Source organism: Ischnura elegans, chromosome 7 (assembly GCF_921293095.1).
Source record: "Ischnura elegans chromosome 7, ioIscEleg1.1, whole genome shotgun sequence".
In the NCBI taxonomy this organism is placed as follows: Eukaryota; Metazoa; Arthropoda; class Insecta; order Odonata; family Coenagrionidae; genus Ischnura; species Ischnura elegans.
This window is the reverse complement of record NC_060252.1, coordinates 45,847,439-45,866,375: the sequence shown is the minus strand read 5'-3', so window position 1 is coordinate 45,866,375 and position 18,937 is coordinate 45,847,439. Positions and strand designations below refer to the sequence as shown.

Genomic DNA, 18,937 nt, shown 5'->3' with positions numbered 1-18,937 from the left:
GGTGCGGCCTTGTGCGGCCTGGTCGGCGACAACTGATTTATCGGCGTGACATAATCGAATCGCCACGCTCTATTCCTTGACTCTAGTTCTTATTGTGCTTATGCTGTTTTACCTGATTAATGTGGTCGCATGCGCCGCATTTTAATTGTTATACTCCCGAAATTTGGCTACTTAAAATCTTGAAACGGATTACCCCCATGAGCCATTAATATTGACAAACATGGATCGCGAAGGTTTTAGTAATTTGACGAGGCCTTAGAGTATTCAGGCCATCACACAGTCCTAATGTGGAGGCTCTCGGTGTAAATAAAGCGTCCTACTTGTACAGAAAGAGCCAGTCCTGTTTTAATTAGGAAATGAGGAAACATTTTCTCTGAGAGATAGTATTCTTTTGTCCATTCAAGTTTGAATATAGGAGATACCATCTCCTGACTTGGACTATAGCGAGGTCAAATACGTAAATTTTTATATTTTATCAGTCATTTATATTCTCTCTATTTCCAAATACCCGGTTAAGGAATTGAAATGTAAATATTACTGTTGGTAAAACAACTTTTTATTTAGCGGGTTTTCACAAAAATCAAAATTATCCATTCATGTTTTTTTACGGCAGGAAACTGAATAAAATTTGAGAATGGCGATGCTTCATTTTATTTTTCTTGTGTCTCTCGGTGCATGTGCGTATTTTTAAACAAAACATCCCTACTTCAGGGATATGAAGCCATGTAGAAATACTTCATTTGCTAAAACATGGCTTATACTCCTAGCAGTTAATATTCACTGAGTTCTCCTGTAACACCTTGAGTCATCGCTCTGGTAGTCTTTTTATGCGGCATGGGTTGATTCTTCAATGGCTCGTTTAAGGAGGGCGGGTCTGTCAATTTTTCCTCCAGAAGAAAAGGGAAACTTGTCCACAAATGCCACACCGCCGTGAAGATGCTTGTGTTCCTCAGCCTTTCCTGTGAATACAAGATAATATTGAATTACTTTGAAGCCTACTTTTCTAGAGTCGTTTCGTTTTATTAAGCGTTTTTACACGAAGTATCTTCTTGCACTACTTGAAGCCATCGAGTTATAAAATTATTGGTCTTATCTCGTTTTTAGATAATCGACGTGAAAATAACACACTTTAATAAAAGCCGATGAGTTGGGAAAAAAATCAGCAATCTTAAAATAGTTAGCAACCTTAGTATGTTTGGAAAAAGATCTTGCGAAATTTTTAAGTTTTTAATGCGGATTACATTACAGAGGCATCCCAGGTGATTAAATGGATAGATTTTTTCCAGGTTAAGACCGCGTTGATTCATTTTGCCGGACGACGGTATCGGGTGTTTTCCAGCTTCCTTCATCGGGTCTCTCGGGAGGTGGAATGCGCCCGAAACCGTCGCGACGCGTCGTCCGCAAAAGTAAAATATACGCGGAATTTGCCTGGAAAACATGATTATTTTAATCCATACATACATATCTATAAAAATGGAATTTTTTTCCAAAACTTTCTCAGAAAAGATTACCCAAACCAAAAAAATTATCCAAAAAATTCAAAGAAACAACACGCTAAAACAATACCGTACATATTCCAAATTTTATTAAAATAAAAAAATGTTGTAGAATTAACACAGCTATTAGACAACATTTTTTTTTTATTGACACATCAGTTATGGATACAAAATAATCAATATTTGTATATTTTTTGTAACCAAGCTGGTTCCATGTTAAAATATTGATATTTTTTGTCACTTTACCTTACCTCGGAGAAATTTATATTTCTTTATTGAAAAACCTAAAAAAATTCTATTTCCTGTCATTTGACTTCAATAAATTTTTAAAAATGCATAAAAATATGTACCATTAAGAAAGTTATATTTTCATTGATTCCACGATTGAGTTTTTACCTGCGACGTAAGCTTCGATTTCCTCTGCAGTGGCTGTACATCCGGGCTTGAGGATAACGTACGCCTTGGCGTCTGCTGTCGTTTCAGGGTTAGGCACGCCGACAACGACGGCTGACTCAACTGCGGGATGGCTCATAATGACCGTTTCCACGTTCGTTGGTGAAACCTGTGGAAATCCGATGCTGATTTAAATTGCATTGTGGTGTGAGATACCATTTTTACTATACAAAGGCATTATGTTTTATATTGTAGTTACAATGCTGTGGCTGTGGACTAATTCAATCGTTTGCAATTTATAGATGTATGAAGATAGATTTTATTTTTTATTGATTGATGAATTTATAGATTGATGAAGAAAGAGTATGCCCCTTTTTTCTTTCTCGTACTCCCGTAATTCTATCCCGGAATTCGCCAATGCTCGCTATTCGATGTCTAACTTTGTCTTTGTAATACTCATATACTCTTATATGTGCCTTTATCCATTTAATCACTTAAGCATCTGTCTGTATTCATCTCTTACTATTTGTCAGCTAGTTATTTAACAGTATTTCCCTTTCTAAGTCAACTCATGCTCTACTCCTGACAGAAAAAAAAATTGCCGCCACTTTTTTCTCACAACTAACCTCTTTTTCCCCTCTGGCCTCTCGGTGTGTTATAGGCAGTACAATTTGCTAAAGCTCATTGGACGACATCAATAGCTATGTATTCGATTTTAAGCTATTGTAGGCTATTTAATACTATTCATGCATACTTTTATTTGAAGATGCAAATCTCTGTAAATATTTAGTATTGGAGCAGCGGCTTAGGGTTCGATGAAATATGGAACTGCCTTGTCTTAATCCTATCCCAAGAAAGCGTTTCATTATCGTTGTTATTGTTATTTCCTCGAGAATTTTCCTATCAACTACTACCATTATCATATCACTATGAAATTTCTGGGGTAAATTCGTGATGGAGTTATAAACGAGTGGAAAGCCGTTCAGTAGAATGTGATTATGAACTTACCCAGTGCGCGCAATGCTTGAATGTGAATTTGTTCCGGCCCATGATATACAGACAGCCGTCTTCGTCAAAAAAACCCTCATCTCCTGTGTCATACCACCCGTCGTCGTTCAATCCAGTTGTCAACTCCTGCAAGTGAAGAGCAAAAGACATGTTGACGCTTAAAAATGGTGTCGTTCGCAAAGACCCGAAATCGCATTTATAAGCATTCGGTTGTAGAAGGGATAGATAATTAAACTTGACGTATATCTTCCCCTTTCAGCCGTTATTTCGTAGGTTTTAGATAAGAAAACGTAAATTTTTTCGTCCACTTTTCATGAGTTTATGGCGTCATCAAAAATTCACGTCTCCTTATTTTTTGAGCGCGATCGACAATGGAAGAAAATTGAACCAGCCCATTATGACGAACACTTTTTATTTGTAGAAATTATGAAGTTTATCTCGGGCCCAGTTTACTATAGCCTTTGAGATAATCCAAAGAATGCCAATCCCTCACCTAGGCCTCATTGCCACGTTGAACATTTGCATTTGCTCAAAATAATTCAATCTTCCGTTTTGCTTTTAAAAAATTCAGAACATTAATTATTGTCTAGGAAATTATTTGGAAATTAGAAATAAAAGTTGCATGGTGAATATATCTTTTATCATTGGTTTTATAAGTTCCAGAAATTTAATCTTCATGGCTCTGTTACCATTTTTCTGAACAACATTCAGTTTGATTTGTTTTAAGGCCAAGAAATACCAATCACATTTTCTAAAATTATGAATAGATTTAGCTAACGTGCACTCTTGGGATCAAGGTATTTTTACCTATCATTAGAACCATTGTGTGATAATTAATAAAATTTTGATTATATGTCTATTCTATGAATCTATGAATTCTTTGAATCTACTATAAAAGTGGTCACTTCTAATTGTTGAAATGAAAATTCGTATTAGATGCTACGAACACTTATTTCGTGGTTTGAGGAATGTTTACTGGAACTTAATGTAGGGTAATGAGACTATCCTTCTGGCGTTCTTGATGCGGGTTTGGAAGCATTGAAGTTACAGAAGGTGTGACAAACATGAGTTCGGTGTAGAGAATAATGTAAGGATACTACTTGGCAAATAAATCTTGAACCCAGGAGTGAGAAGGATTTCTTTCTGAGAGACGATGCTGCCTTGTAATATTTGGTAGTGGAAATGATGGCTGCGGAGATAATCAGACGTGTATTCAGGATAATGTGGGTGGATAATTCCGTCCGATTGTATAATTTTTGCTCATATCTGAATGCATAAGTAGTTCCTGGCCGTGAATGACATCATCGTTTAGATCCTTTCGCCAAAAGAGTAAGAGTGACAGGAAATGTTTTTCATTTGTATCACATTCTGTGATGAACGATTATAGCAGCAGATACAATAAGGTTGGAAGTTTACGAAATGTGGCTAAGGCTCTCTCTTAAGTGGATGGATCGTGGGGGTAATGTGGAAATTTTAAAAAGAAGAGATAAGTCTTTTGGTTAACGAAGGAGCAGCATAATTGATCACATCATGAGTCACGATGAGCCATCGTTGAAGGACGGATTGAAGGTGAGAGAGAGGGAGTCCAAAGGTAAGAGACATAAGATATGAGAAGAATATAAAATAGAAGCACTACATGGTTATTAAAAGGATAGATGATAGGAGGTTTAATGGAACCAATATTCGGATTGTAGTCCGACGATGTTGATGATAAGATTGGGCTGAGATGTGGGGTTGTGTTTGGAACGTGTGCTGAAGAATGAAATTTAATCCCATAATAAAAGCATTAAGATTTAACAGTGCCTCGTATTCCATTTGAATGATACGTCTTTCTTAAGCCAAAGCGAAAATGCAGTGGAGTCGTTTTAAAGTTTATAAGATTTTTTTAAATTTATGTTAATACCTTAATGGTTCCATGCAGGTAACCCTTCATTAAGATTGTAGATTTGATTAGAAGCGTTCCTTTGGTATTTCTTCCCAATGAAATTCCCGAAGTGGGGTCCACAATCTGGAAAAAAGTTGTATTATATCATATTAATTTGCAATTGTATTTCTAATGGGCTAAGTAATTTTAATGAATTGATACTGTGACGCATTTAGTGTAGTTTCTTCCATGCATGGCAGTAAGCGCTTGGTATAATATTTCATTTATTAATATTTCATTATTTATAAGCATTTCCCGAAGACTGCAAATCGCTTAATTGCTTTTGAAAAATATTACAAATTATGCATAACCAGTATTTTTTATTGTGACAGCATCGCTCGTACTTTAAATGCATTTATTGAGGATTCTATTTAAAATGTTATTTTATACGGCGCACATACGAAAACAGCTGTGTGTGAATATTTTGTCTCAGTTTTTGTAACATTGCAGCTTCTAGTTCTGACAATTCCATTTGTTTATTGTCGCAGTAACATCAGAATTCTTTCCTTACTTGATTACGAGCTGATTAATTTTTGGGAAATGTTGTAGTTACTATGCACTTGAGTGGACGAACAGTGTATGCTTACTTTTGCCATCGCTCCAGGGAAGAGTGGCCCGCAGCTCAAGTGTGGGTCTAAAACATAAGAAATTCGATTTGATCAATCACGATCAGCCGATGAGATAGAGGCTTATGTGTTCTAAATTATATGGATTATAAAACATGTTTGGTTCAATTTCTTATGCATACTTACAACCATATTACGACCGTGAGATTTCGATATTTGGAGTATTTAATATATAATTATAATAATATATTTTTAATTATTATAATATGTAGGTATATTTATTTATTACTGTAGACTTATCAACACTCAAATAATTTATTTCACCTTCACATTAATATACAGCACGTTAAATTTTATGCTTTTTCAGGATACAATCAGTGGCTCAGTTTCCTAATGATGATTTAGGAATTTGTAAAGAAATAGTATTGGAAAGAATTTTAAATTTTTCGCCAATAGGACCTCCAAAAGGGAAAACGTTAATTGCGGATTTAAAACCTTTTTACGAATGAATGAATTTTATTACGTTTCAATGCGGGTTCTCAGCTCTCAAAAGTTTTTGACTAATCGTCCGCAGCAAAAAATTTTGTATTTCATTTAATAATTGAATTTTGTAATCAAATGACTTTTTCCATTGTATAGTGTGTTCGTTTGCCACCTGTTTTTTTTCAAAATTTTATTTGAACTGAACTGTTCTGGTGGCTCACTATTGCCCGATTTTGAAAACGTAACGCAACTGAGATCTTGATTTCAGTTGTTAACTTATTGCTTCAGGGAAAATTTCATTCCATAGAAAAGGCATAATTAGGCTCACCCTGATGGATATCATTTGAATGTCTATCAGATTTTCTTGACGATTTCCGATAACTTGTCATTATCATTTAGTTTTGTCTAAAAAAATTAAAATAACCTCGAAATAAATAGAAAACCGAATGATTTTTTTGCGTTGCTGCGCTTTGGCGCTGGCATTCTCCTTGATTTTCTTTTTATGCATCTCTATCTTGCTATACCATTTTTCAAGAGGATTACGTCTTTTTTTGTATTCGCCTTTACAATGACAGATCCGAAATCGTAATTCAAAAAAATAATTCAGTAAACTCATGGGCAAGTTAAGTTATGGCAAAAAATAGATCTTTCAAATTCGGCCATATTATTGTAAGCTAAATAAGACAACGCGAAAGTTCCACCATCATTTTATGGTGTAGTAACGTCTTTTCAGTTGTGGTGAAATACTCTAAGAAGAATATACTTTACTTGAAAATGTAGTTGAACAAGCTAAAAAGCTGTGGTCTTTTGATCTTTGAGTAGCACTGACCAAACTCTTTAAAGTTCAAAAATATCCCCTGGATGGGGAACAAGCCGCCATATCGTATTTTCTACATCGCATGTGCGAGTCATTGGAGTAGCCTAGATGATCTGTATGAATTTGTGACGTCACCAACTTCGAAAGGTTTAAAGCTGGTGATTTTTCTTCGTAAATATCTCGTGAAGTAGGTGACGAGTCGGAAAACGGAAAAAATGGCCCTCTTTATGTTTCAAAGTCCATCACAATCGAAAATTTAAAATTAATTGGCGAACGAGTCCTTTAATCGATGAGGTATTTCTTTTATAAAATATATACAGCTGACTCCGAATATTCGGCTGCGGTTAATCCGGTTTACGGATTATCCGTGCATGATTTTCACTCTCGCTCAATTTTTCCGCGAATTTTATGAAAAAATAAAATCGGACGCAAAATCATTGGAATTACTGTATCAATGCTGGGATACGCCGCACTTATCATTTCATTCTGAATCCCCTTCGTAAAACGGAAGCGATCGCGCGCTAGCTGCTTTAACGGTAGCACCGTGTTCGTTTTTTCCAAGCCTCGTCGTGCGCGACCGCGCTCCGTGATCACGGATACACGTTCGGTAGCAGTCGCAACCCGGGCAACCTATGCGAGACGCGACTGCGTGGCGTGGTGCCTGACAATGTAGTTTCTGACGTCGAGCAGTGGTTTTGAAGCATTCGTGCAAACCACTTTTCTGTATCCGCGATCACACAGCCACGGATGTGTGGTTTGCGAAACCAGGCCTTACATGGAGCGTTAATAATACGAGTACAACCATGTTACCGCCGCTAAAAAGATGGCGAACTGGTGAAGAAAGCCTCATTGAGTCCGGGAAGTACTCTAAAATAACAGAATAACTGCATAAATAATAATATATTGTTTGTTTTACGTAAATTATGAACATATCAAGACATTTAAGTGACAGTTTGGGTTATCCGTGTTTTCCGATTATTCATGCCGTCCCTTCCCCTCATTAGCCCGGATTATCGGGAGTCTACTGTACATAGTATCCACGTCTCCTGTATGTGGTATTAGACGATTTATTTAAGAATTTATGTACAACTATATAGCCATGTTCTTTAGCTTACCTCCCTCAAATGTTATGTATTTGACTCCAGCCACTATCCCCTCGTATTCAGGATTCTTTATTTCAGGATTACCACCGTATCTGGAAGAGGCTACCACTAAGGCCTCTGATGTGCCATATGTCTGTGAAATAAGAGTTAATGAGTAATGAAGTTTAGAGCAATGCCTTGTTACATAGCGACCAAGTCATTTTTATTTTGTGTACGTTTCTTAAATCTCAAACTCAAAGCACTATAACACACATAAAGGAACATTGAAGTATTACAGAAGCACACTGTAAGCCATTTTTGGCCCTTACTCCCATGTAAGCAATAATAAATTGGAATTTTCCAAGCCCCAAAAGTAAGCAAACTCGTTACCTACCCTACCCCAAGAGTGATTACGTAGTACTAGATCGTCCCCTGAGAGAAATGCATGGCTTGAAAATTATCCTTATCTCATCATGAGCTGGAGGAAGAGTGTGACAACGTCCGAGTTCGTTGTGGGTTGTATGATTTCTTCAAAAGACGGCCTCGATTCCACCAAGAAAAAATCATTCGCCTTGACTGGGTTTTCTCACCCTAACCCGGATCTCCTTATTTCCGGTCGAGTGCTTTAGCCATTTAAGATACCGAGGCGTTATTCTCTTCTGTGGAAATTTTAGGACTATTGCGGACAAGGCGGTATGAACTGCTGAGCATATGATTCGACAAGCAGTCCAAATAATGCGCACAGCGCTTCAGCTGGAGAGCAAAGCCCGAACTTTAAACACAGAGGTGTTCGCTCTTGTTAAGTATACCGGAACTAGCCACAGTAATTGGTTATAGTCCCAGCATAGGTTGATTTATTGGAGTGGGGAGTCACGGGGGCACGTCCTCCCCCCGGACGCTTAAAAAAAGACAAAATTTTGTATACGATTATTATTACGTTCGTTTTGTTTTGTGTTTTACGGAGCCTCGATTATTTAATTTCATATTTATAACTTTCATATTAAAATACAGAGAATATTTCGTGCAGTAATTGTTGGATCTTGTTTTTAATATCAAGTATAAGAAGATCGTTTGCCTATCAGACCCTTGTGGCCCCTTCCCCCAGAAAAAAATCCTGGATCCCCTCCTGAGTCCCAGTGTACTTAAATTAGTCAATGGTGAACACCTGTATGTGTTCAAATTTCGGGCTTTGCTCTACGGATGTAGCGATGTGCGTACGATTTGGACTGCTTGTCGCATCATACGCTCAGCAGTCCATACCACCCTGTCCACTATAGTCCTCAAATTTCTGCAAAGGATAATTACGCCTACTAGTTAGTAGGTAGTTTTACTGGCTAAAGCATTTGACTGGAAATCGAGAGGTCCGTGTTCGAATCCCGGTCAAGGCGAATGATTTTTTTCTCTATGGATTTTCCACACAATTTCTGCATAGTGAGTGACTCCATAAAGTTATCACCGTGGCTAGTCTCGGTGTATTAAAAATCGGTTCCACCATAGGATGTTATTAAGATTATTATGAAAAAAAATTCATTCGATTGATACTACAGGATACATTTTATAATAAGCCGAGCTTAGAATTACGAAAAAAGTTGTTTTATGTCCGCCCGAGTTGTCCAATTATGCAAATCGTCCTGTCGATAATAAGTCTACGAAAACTAAGCGATGAAATTAAAATATATTTATGGAGATTGTGGACAATTTTTTTCCTGTCTCATCGATTTTGGAGACAATTTTAGTCGTAGATATTGATCGCTGGTTAGAGTTAGCTTGATTTTGGCGAGGAATTTTTTTTACCGGGATATTAACTTTAATTGATACACTTCACCCCACAATTTATCCAGTGGAGAGACTTACCGACATTAATTTTACTTGAGGCAATAGAGCTTCCAATTTCTTTGCTGTAGAGTAATGAAGCACTGATCCGAGTGAGCCGACAGCTCTAATGAAAGAAAAGTCATTGTCCTTAATTTTATCTGGCTGAAGAAAAGCATGCAATTCATGCGGATATACCAGTAGTGCCGCAGGCTGCGAAAAAAATCAGTGGCATAGAAATGAGAATGAATGAAGATTTGAAAAGCACTTTTCACTATTTTCACATTTATTTTCCTTACCTTATACTTAAGTATGCTCTCCGTGAACGCATTCGCCTCGAATTTAGAGACAGTGAGCACTGATGCACCTCGAAGCAGATAGGTACATGCGGTGAAGAAAATGCTGCTGTAAGTGTTCCTGAGAGTTGTGAGGATTGATGAACCTTTATCCCTGGATTTAAAGTGGTAAACAGTGTCATAATAATGTTAAAACTCTGAAAAAGGCTGAATTGATATTGCCAACTCATGAACACTTTCCCCGTGGACCAGGTCCGACATAGTGCTAGGGCTCACGAGCTATGTTATGACTCGGAGTTGAAGTGGCGAGTGCTTCAATAATCAATCATGCTAAAGAAACCCCTTCTGTGCAGGCTAGATCGGAAGGAAAGAGACCAGAGTAAGGACAATCTCACTTTTTGGCATCGTGAATCAAACGAATCGATGTTTCTGCATAGAATCTTCAGCGGTTCTTTCCGGACCAATGAAATTCTTACTCATTTCCGTTTTCAAGTTCCCCCTCGCCCCTTACATAATGACTCTGCTTCACATTCCGCAATTTCGTCTTCCCTTCTTTCAGCGCTCTCTTTTCTACCGAATCTACTTTTTTAACTCCCTAGCTCCAAAATATTTTTCCCGGGACCTCTTTTCCTTGATCACTATTTTCAAATCCGCCCTAAAATGCCTTCTGAAGAATTCACCTATGTCTATCCCATAATCCCCCGTCGTATATTTAAGCACTTTGTTTTCCATTTATTTTTTTATTTATTTTGTTATCTTTGAGCTGTTATTTATTTATTCAGAACGGCATGCGTAAAAGTCTTTTAGAGGGATATGAATAAAAATAAACGCTATGGGTTTTAAGGCGAGGAATTTTAACAATTAACACAAAGCTGGGAATTTTGAGCAGCCATAGGCTAAGTGAAACTCTACTTTTGTTGGGATATCCATGAGGTATCAAGATGGAGGCAAGATAGGGAATGATACTGATAAATAAACGGCTTTGGAGACCGAGGCGGCCCGAATGAGTTACATATCACAGGTCATTAGGAATGCTAAAAAGAGGAATTAGGTCCCTATGAAATGGCTTGCAGATGGGAAAGCGGAGTGGAGAGCTGCGTCAAACCAATCTTAGGATTTTCGACGTACGGTGATGATGATGTTAATAATGGAGACCAAGGCCGCAAGCAGATTTTCGGCGGGAAGTACATTAAGAGTAGAGGTGAATTTCTGAGGTTCCATTTTGGAGGGGTTCGATCTTCCAAAAACTATGTCATATTTAACTTTAGCCCTGGCATCTTCTCCTTATTCTCCTTCTGCATAGCCTATATTCTTAAATCCAGTCTAATTAGATGATGCTCATCCATACCCTTTTGAAAAGTTATATTTTCGGTTTGAAATGCGTCCGTATTGGAATATATTACTCCAACGCAATTTTTTTCCACGCAACCCTGCTAAATAAATGAATTGGCTCCATTTCCGTGATTCTTACGGTGACACTGGTAAAATTCCATTGCTTCTGGGGAAAAAATATGAAAACAGTACCAGTACTCCTGCTTGGGTAATGAAGCCGTTTGATTAAGTAATCTTTGTAAAACATGCTGTCTTTGGTGGGTCTTTTTTGTGATAATTACAATTTTTATATGACTCATTTTCCTTCAGAGAATTATTTCTTAATTTTGAGTCCATCAAACTGTCTCACAAGTTGTTGAGGATATGAATTGAACGTCGCCCATGATTTGGCATTATTCCGTGCATAGTCTACTACAGCATGATGTAGTAAACACGAATATATAGCATGTTAAAATCTTTAATGCGTCAAAACACTCACCCCACAATGCTCCTGCCCATCACTGCCGATAAAAGGTATTCTGTGAAACTGTGATACGTGCATATGACACCTTTGGGAACACCAGTGCTACCACTCGTGTTTGTTATCAAGGAAATATCTTGCTTTGTATTTATTTTCACATTTTCCGGGTATGCTGAAAAGCGGAATTTGATAAAAGTATTTTAGTGCTCTCTATAAGAGTTATTCATTCTCAAGACTTCAATTGATGTGAAATTCTTCGTCATATTATATATGGCGTAGAGTGGTCGCTAGGTACATGGGACATTATTTTCTTCTCAGGCCTTACAGATTTGACTGTATTTAGCATTTTTCGGGTAAGATATTGAGAGATAAATTTATAAATACAAGAATGTGAGATAAATCTAGCTACAAGATGTTTGGTAGCGGTAGGGGAGTTTTGGAACTTAAAACCAATACTTCAATGTCTGTGAATAATTTTAGGAATTTGAATATTTTTATGCTGTTTCAAAGTTTATTTCAGTCGACTGTGCAACTGGTTGTACAACCGAGTGAATGGGCTTAATATTTTCTGAGTTTGCTTAGTTTCTAATTTTGTTAAATTGACCGTATAGCTGGTATGGCGATTGAAAGGCATAAAGAGGGCATTTTTAAAACAAAATTTGAATGACGCTCTTGATTTTCCACTAATCACATCAATGTATATTTCCTGATTATTGATTATTAACCTAAATGTGGGTGCGGCCGTAATTTCATTTTGATGAATTCGGGACTAGGGCTGTGCGAGACTCTCGACCGCCCGAGAGTCTCGACGGTCGAGACGAGAATTTCATTTCTCGTCATTGTCAGGACGAGACTCTCGGCGAGACTTGACGAGAGTCGAGAAGTCTCGCCCCTTCGAGATTTCTCGACACCCTTCGAGACTCCCGGCTACTCGATAAAATGAAACTATTTCTATTTTCGACATTGAAAATAATTTAACAAAAATATTATTTTAAGACATCTTATATATTTCCAAAACTAAAAATAGTTGTAATATAATATCGACATTGACAACTTAAGCATATAGCAAATATATATAAAATTCTATAGAATTAGACTATGATCTCTTCTTTTTTGTTAATTTACAAGTGAATGTTTCTTTTTTATTATATTACTATAATAAGAAACATTGCAGTAACCCTTAAACATGCCTGTGTATAAAAATTATATGATAAATTTCATTTTAAGTCCTAATAATGGTTTGTAGATAAACGGAAACGTCGGCAAAATTTACATTTCAATTCAGATACCTACACTCCAAGATTAAAAGTTTATATTAAATATTCAGGTCAGGAAAAGGAAATTTTTTTTCCAAATCCCTCGTAGGGAACTCTATTAGCATCGTGCACGCTCTTTAAAAAATTGGATGCAGAGGATATATCATTAAATAAAATATTTTTATAGTGTGAATAAATCCATAAAAGTCGAAAGGGATACCCCACTCAACTCTATCATCGACTGATTGCGGTATTCATTGGAAATTCTCCCCTTGCCCGGGAGTCTCGACCGGTGTCGAGAAATCTCGAAGGGGCGAGACTTCTCGACTCTAGTCAAGACTCTCGACCCAAGCGACACTCTCGCCGCGCCGAGTCTCGTCCCGACAATGCCGAGAAATGAAATTCTCGTCTCTACCGCCGAGACAAGACTCTCGCGCAGCACTATTGAGTACTCATAAATTTTATTTTTCCATCGAGAATGAAAATGAGACTCACCTGAACAGTCTTCATTCTTGATGAGATCTTGGATTGACAATGCTCCTTCTACTTCACCGCCAATGGACAGAATGGTGACACTCCAATCTAGTTGACTTGCAGCCCATTTGACCGAGTCCGCGGTCTCGCTATCGCAAATAGCAAATCTTGCTAAAGACTCTCTCATTCGCCTCAAATACAGCTCTGAAAATAGTTTAGTTTTGGAAGTGATAAGTGGAACTGTAGGTGAAGGCCATCCTTTACTTCCTGCAATACTTGCCCCTTTCATCTTTATGGAAGCAACTTCTGATAGCCCCTCCGCACAACCAGACGCCGATGCTCAGCAGGTAAATCAAGGCACACTCGTAAGTACAGTAAAACATGACGTCACCCTTCTTGAAGCCCATCCTCGTCAGCATGCTTGCAATCTTCCTCGCCATTGGCTTGATATCACGATATTTGTAGGAGACACCAGTGAGGACATCACCCTTATGTGATACAGCATAAAGGTATAAATTCACAATTAATCACACAAAATATCGGAAAAATACTGACAGCAATAAATTTGATCGTGATTTTTGCAAACAGATCTATCCATGGGGATGGTAGTGCGCCTTTGAAGGTTTCATAGATCTCGTGAAACTATAATTAGTGGGGTTAACGTTAAGATAGTATTTTAAGTCATTATAAATACAATTTAAATGTACGAAGATATAGCTTCTTTTCTATTTAAAAGTAAAAAAAGTTCTGAGACTAATTTAACTTCTCTCCTACGTCAAAATAGTTAACGTAAATGAAATTAGTTGAAAAGGACGCCAAAGCGAGTTTCCTATTCTTTTAATAATAATTATAATAATAATAATGGCACGTATTTCCGATAAAAAATTATTAATAACACCAAAAGAAGTTCTTGTTGGGGGATTTCCTGAGCGAATTGGCGTTTCGTCGGACCTTATACATAAAAAATACGGGTTTCAAATTGATGTGTATACGAACGTATTTTCCTCTTGTCAGTCTTTGCTCATAAGGAATGCTTTATCAACTCTCGAGAGGGGAGACACCAGATAGAGATGTTATTCCTGTGTCCGCCTGGGTGGGGGGAGGACGAGATACGTGACGAAGAGAAAATTGGTGGAATCAAGAGGCTAAGTTGACCTTTGGCGATGCAAGAACGACAAAGCTCCGAAAAAGATACGCAACAAGGTTTTAACTTCACGCGATTGCTTCAGTTGCAGCATTAGTATTCTCCTCAGAATAATGTGACTCCAAAGAAAGAATCATTCCAAGTAATAGACATTCTTGGCCAAAAAATTAATACCATGGTAAAGCTCTACAATACTGAACTTGATTGATTTCCATTTAATAAGCGCCATAATCGCTTCGATGAGGGAGGAGTATAACAAAAAAGAGATAACTTACGACATAGCTGCATCTTTAACGCGAATCGTGAAAATCGTGGTTCTTTTATTTGCCACCAATCCATGGTAGAGCAGAGGTCAACAGTCAGCAAATATTTTTTAATTGCTCCGGGTCTAGTCAAGGATACATTACGGGGTAACCTGCAATCCACAAATGTGCGAAATTCTTGAGAGAAAAGATCATTCTCCTTGACCGGGATTCGACCCGGATCACTTCCGGTCGAATGGTTTATCCATTTAAGCTAAAGACCTCGGCCGCTAATCGAGGGATCCGGGTTTGAATCCCGGTCAGGGCGAATGATTTTTCCTCTCAAGAATTTTGCACACGTCTGCAAATAGATTTTTTTCGAGAGGTTTCTGGCCCCTTTTTAGAATGAACTGAATGCTGTTGAAATAAGATTACCTGTTGCTAACTGGTGTTTCTGGAGAAAATACGATGAATTGAGTTAGAATGAGTATCTGATGAATATATTCCAGTCAGATGATCCAATAGTGGACTTTTGGATTAAATTTATTTTACCTATATTTAATTAAATGGATTTTTGATTTGCAAAATAAAGGCAAATGAAATAAACTTAGGTCAAATAGGAAAGCCAATTGTAGCTATTATTTTTTATTGTAACATCCTCAACATAATTTAGCAACATTATGCCAAATATTCCCATTAATCTCATAAGATAAATTATGCAGGAAGAGGTATACAGGTATTTAAATTATCATTCTTCTTCGTGGCGAAGTGACGCACTCCGCGCAATTTGAAATGGCGCCATCATTTTCTCCTTACATGCAAGTACCGCATGGGCAAAAATTTAAAAATATGCGAGCATAATCCAAAATATTTTCGTCGTAGAAGAAAACACTGAAAATTACCACTTTAGGAAAAAGTCCAACTTTTGCTTGATAAATTTTCGAAGGTTATTATCGCAGGAAATAAGGAAAAGTAGTCAGCCATTAACATCCCCTTACTAGTCTCCAGAAGTCTCAATCATTAATTCAGAAATGGATTTTTAGGCAAAAATTATTTTTTTAGATTGAAAATTTATCATAGACCTAATATTGAATTATGTTTCAAATTTAATACTTAAAAAGCGTAGAATTTCTGAGTCTTCACAAAAGAACATAGTTTAAGGGATGAAGCTATACCAAATACCAATTAAGGAGATATATTGGTATTTTAAGACTCTCGAGAGTCTCGTGGAAGTGGTATTGTCTCGTCTCGAATATTACCCAACGGTCTCGTCTCCAGTCTCGTCTCGTTTTCGGGACGAGAAAGACTCGAATCCCGCGGCAACACGTTAGGGCACCCTTCATCGTTCATCTTAAATCGTTCTGCATTACTTACCACCCAAACTCGGTCTTTGAATGCTTCATAGTTCGCATCAATAGCTCTGAAAAGGATATCAGTGAAAGGAACATCTGGAATGGCTAAGTTGGCATATTCTTCAGCCAAGGGTGATCTTACAATATTTGGGTCGTCAATAGAGTTAGTGCTCCTCATAGACCCTGGAATAGAATAGAATAACTTAAATTACTTACAAAAATCCACTGGAAAGGAGTGTACTGGCGAAAAACTGAGGGACAAAACGTATGTCATTCTTCTCCAACATCAAAAAGTAAGGCGCTAGTCGCAAGCAAAAAGCGGTCGAGATGAAGGTGTTGCACTCAGAAACTTTTTTGTTAGCGAGAACATTCCACCACACTTGATAATAATTGTTCCAGCATGGAATACCTCCCCTTACGCTAATATTTCCTGTGATCTTCGTCAGGAGATATTTATTCCCAGAAATCTCCCATACTTGCTGTTGTTTTTATTTTTTTTAGTGAAAAGTGAAATAAATATGGTAACTGTTGCACTATCTGTCAATTCGTTAAAAATAAATTAATTGGGAGCTATTTGCTGATATTTTCTACTGATTTCCTTAAAAACACACTGCTTTTGTTTGGCTAGCTCAGAGCTTCGGCTGCTATTGACGTACGCTTAATAACTTTCAAGATGATAATTGGAAATTAAATTAATGAAATATAGGAATATCTTTTCTCGTGTAAGATTTAGAATTTAGAACACTAATCGTCATTAACTAAGTAATGATTGAGAGTAAACTTTCTATGAGAGAATTCCCCAGTCCTAAGTTCATGCGCATTAATTTCACACACTTTTCACTCACAATTTCGTCACATTTGTTTTAATTAGAATCCATCATTATTTGTTTTGACTGTCGTAAATTCTCGATCTTTTTTTCTTGTGGATGTCGATTTAGTTGGATATTTTGTCGTGCTTTACACTGAAAACAGAGTTTTCACATACATATTTCACAAATAATTCCTTTCTTTGTCATTAGTTTACTTGCATATATAATCACAAGGTGATAGTTTACTATGGATAATGCTACGGCCTAAACCGATTTCACGAAAATTTTGAAAACTTCTACCGAGACGTCACGTAAAAAATTAGGAATTCAAATTTTTTTCACCCCACTAGTTTCCCATAAATTTTCAACCGGTTTATTAAGAGAAAATGCGGACGTCACGACCTTGATGTATCAGAAATGAAATGAAAAAGGTTAACTTTCTCGTAAAATCAGCAGAACTGGTCGTACCGCTAAGCTTATTAGTTTTCTTCAATAATCTATGCTAATGTAACACCCGCTACCCGCTGTTAAAGAAATTAGCATTGAAATATGACGTTTGTTACTTGAAATTAATGGGAAAAATTGACATTGACGCCCTCAATATTCACAAAATTAAGCATCAACTCGAAAAAAGCTCGTGTCTTAAAATATTATTTTTATTATACCTAATGTAAAATTTTACGGACATTTGAGGTTATCTTTCATATTATATATCTACTGTAAAAATTATCGACTAGGTCTCTTAAGAAATGCAAACCACGCACAGTAAACAATTACTAAGTATGAATTCGCTACTCAGTCTCCTTAAAATGTTTTTTTTTTCTATTTTTAGAATTCCTTGGGTTGTTTTGCGCTATTTATGCATTTACTATTATCATTCCACATTTACCTTTTCGGTTTTCGTTCATATCTTCTAAAAGGAAATAACCTGGAACACAGCTTTAAGACTTTGGTGTGATGAAGAATGACAGATGATGGTGATTCAGCTGCTAGATCCTATTTGGGAGTGAAAAAGAGAAGATTGATAAAATCCAGTAGGTAACGTAACGCATGCTCTTTCGTTTTGAAATAAATATATTCAAAATAAAGTATGTTTTCCGTAAATAATCTGCGTCGATAGTTTAATGTTATTTTCAGTGTAGAGGGGTTTACAAAATTGTTCGAGTTAATAGTATTAATGCTAGTTCAAATGAATTAACTTGAGAATACCTTGATAAAGCAACAAAACGATTCGTAAGAGATGTAGATGGTCATACGTCGAGATAACTACTGTTCCGAAAATTGAGTCGTTGGGCTCCTTCTTATCTTTTACCCCAGACTTATCGTTAAGTTGATTATCTCTGTCCAATGTTTGTCTCACTCGAGCAACTTATTGACATCTCTTGTTATTTCATCCCAGTTACTTCCTGTTTGCGTACTCATCCCGATGATCCTGTAACAATTCCATTCTTTATGTACACTATCCTTTCCCTGGGCTACAACCTTGTCGCGGTGGAAAGGCTTGTGCGTTCCTATGACCCCTAGAGCTGCACTGGCGGGATTAATTCTAAATTATTCCCGGTAGTGCCACCTATGCCAGATAGGTCGAAGGGTAGGAGCCAGACGAAACGTAGTCCACGTGATGGTGTCACGTGAAAAACACTGATGGAATGGAAAGGGGAAACCCTACCAACTATCTCTTCCCTGAAAACATGGAGTACAACCAAATGAGCCCCGGAATCTCATCGCCCAGGACCCGTCCGCAAAGGGCGGGTGTCGGTCACGGCAGCGAGGTCGGCAAGGTCCTCGGGGTCGTCAACATGCGAAATTCTTGCATAGACTTATCATCATCACCAGCAGCAGCAGCAATGAAGAGAGAAGAAAAGAAGATCAAGAAGATGGAGAGGAAGAAGTCGGATATAAATGTAGGCGCGTGGAATGTGAGGACTATGATGAGGGCGGGGAAGTTAGAAAATATCAAAAGGGAAATGGATAAAGGGAGGATAGATATC

The 18,937-nt window shown here is 37.3% G+C and overlaps 1 protein-coding gene across 1 annotated transcript; it reads right to left on the bottom strand.

Moving 5' to 3' along the window:
• Positions 1 to 635: 635 nt before the first annotated feature.
• Positions 636 to 18,218, bottom strand: LOC124162766 (4-coumarate--CoA ligase-like 1). Its single transcript, XM_046539402.1, has 14 exons — positions 18,156 to 18,218; positions 17,836 to 17,942; positions 16,160 to 16,320; positions 13,680 to 13,887; positions 13,421 to 13,603; positions 11,688 to 11,841; positions 9,881 to 10,031; positions 9,624 to 9,794; positions 7,803 to 7,923; positions 5,409 to 5,455; positions 4,801 to 4,905; positions 2,898 to 3,023; positions 1,893 to 2,058; positions 636 to 959 (listed from the first exon to the last, which is right to left on the bottom strand). Exons 2-14 carry the CDS (start codon positions 17,852 to 17,854, stop codon positions 826 to 828), a joined length of 1,746 nt encoding a protein of 581 aa, XP_046395358.1. The 5' UTR covers positions 17,855 to 17,942; positions 18,156 to 18,218; the 3' UTR covers positions 636 to 825.
• Between the last annotated feature and the right edge of the window lie 719 nt (positions 18,219 to 18,937).

Coding starts and splice junctions, on each gene's coding strand:
- LOC124162766 (XM_046539402.1), bottom strand. Junction 5,456..7,802: donor ATACATAACATTTGAGGGAG/GTAAGCTAAAGA, acceptor CTTATGTTTTAG/ACCCACACTTGAGCTGCGGG. Junction 960..1,892: donor AATCGAAGCTTACGTCGCAG/GTAAAAACTCAA, acceptor TTGTATTCACAG/GAAAGGCTGAGGAACACAAG.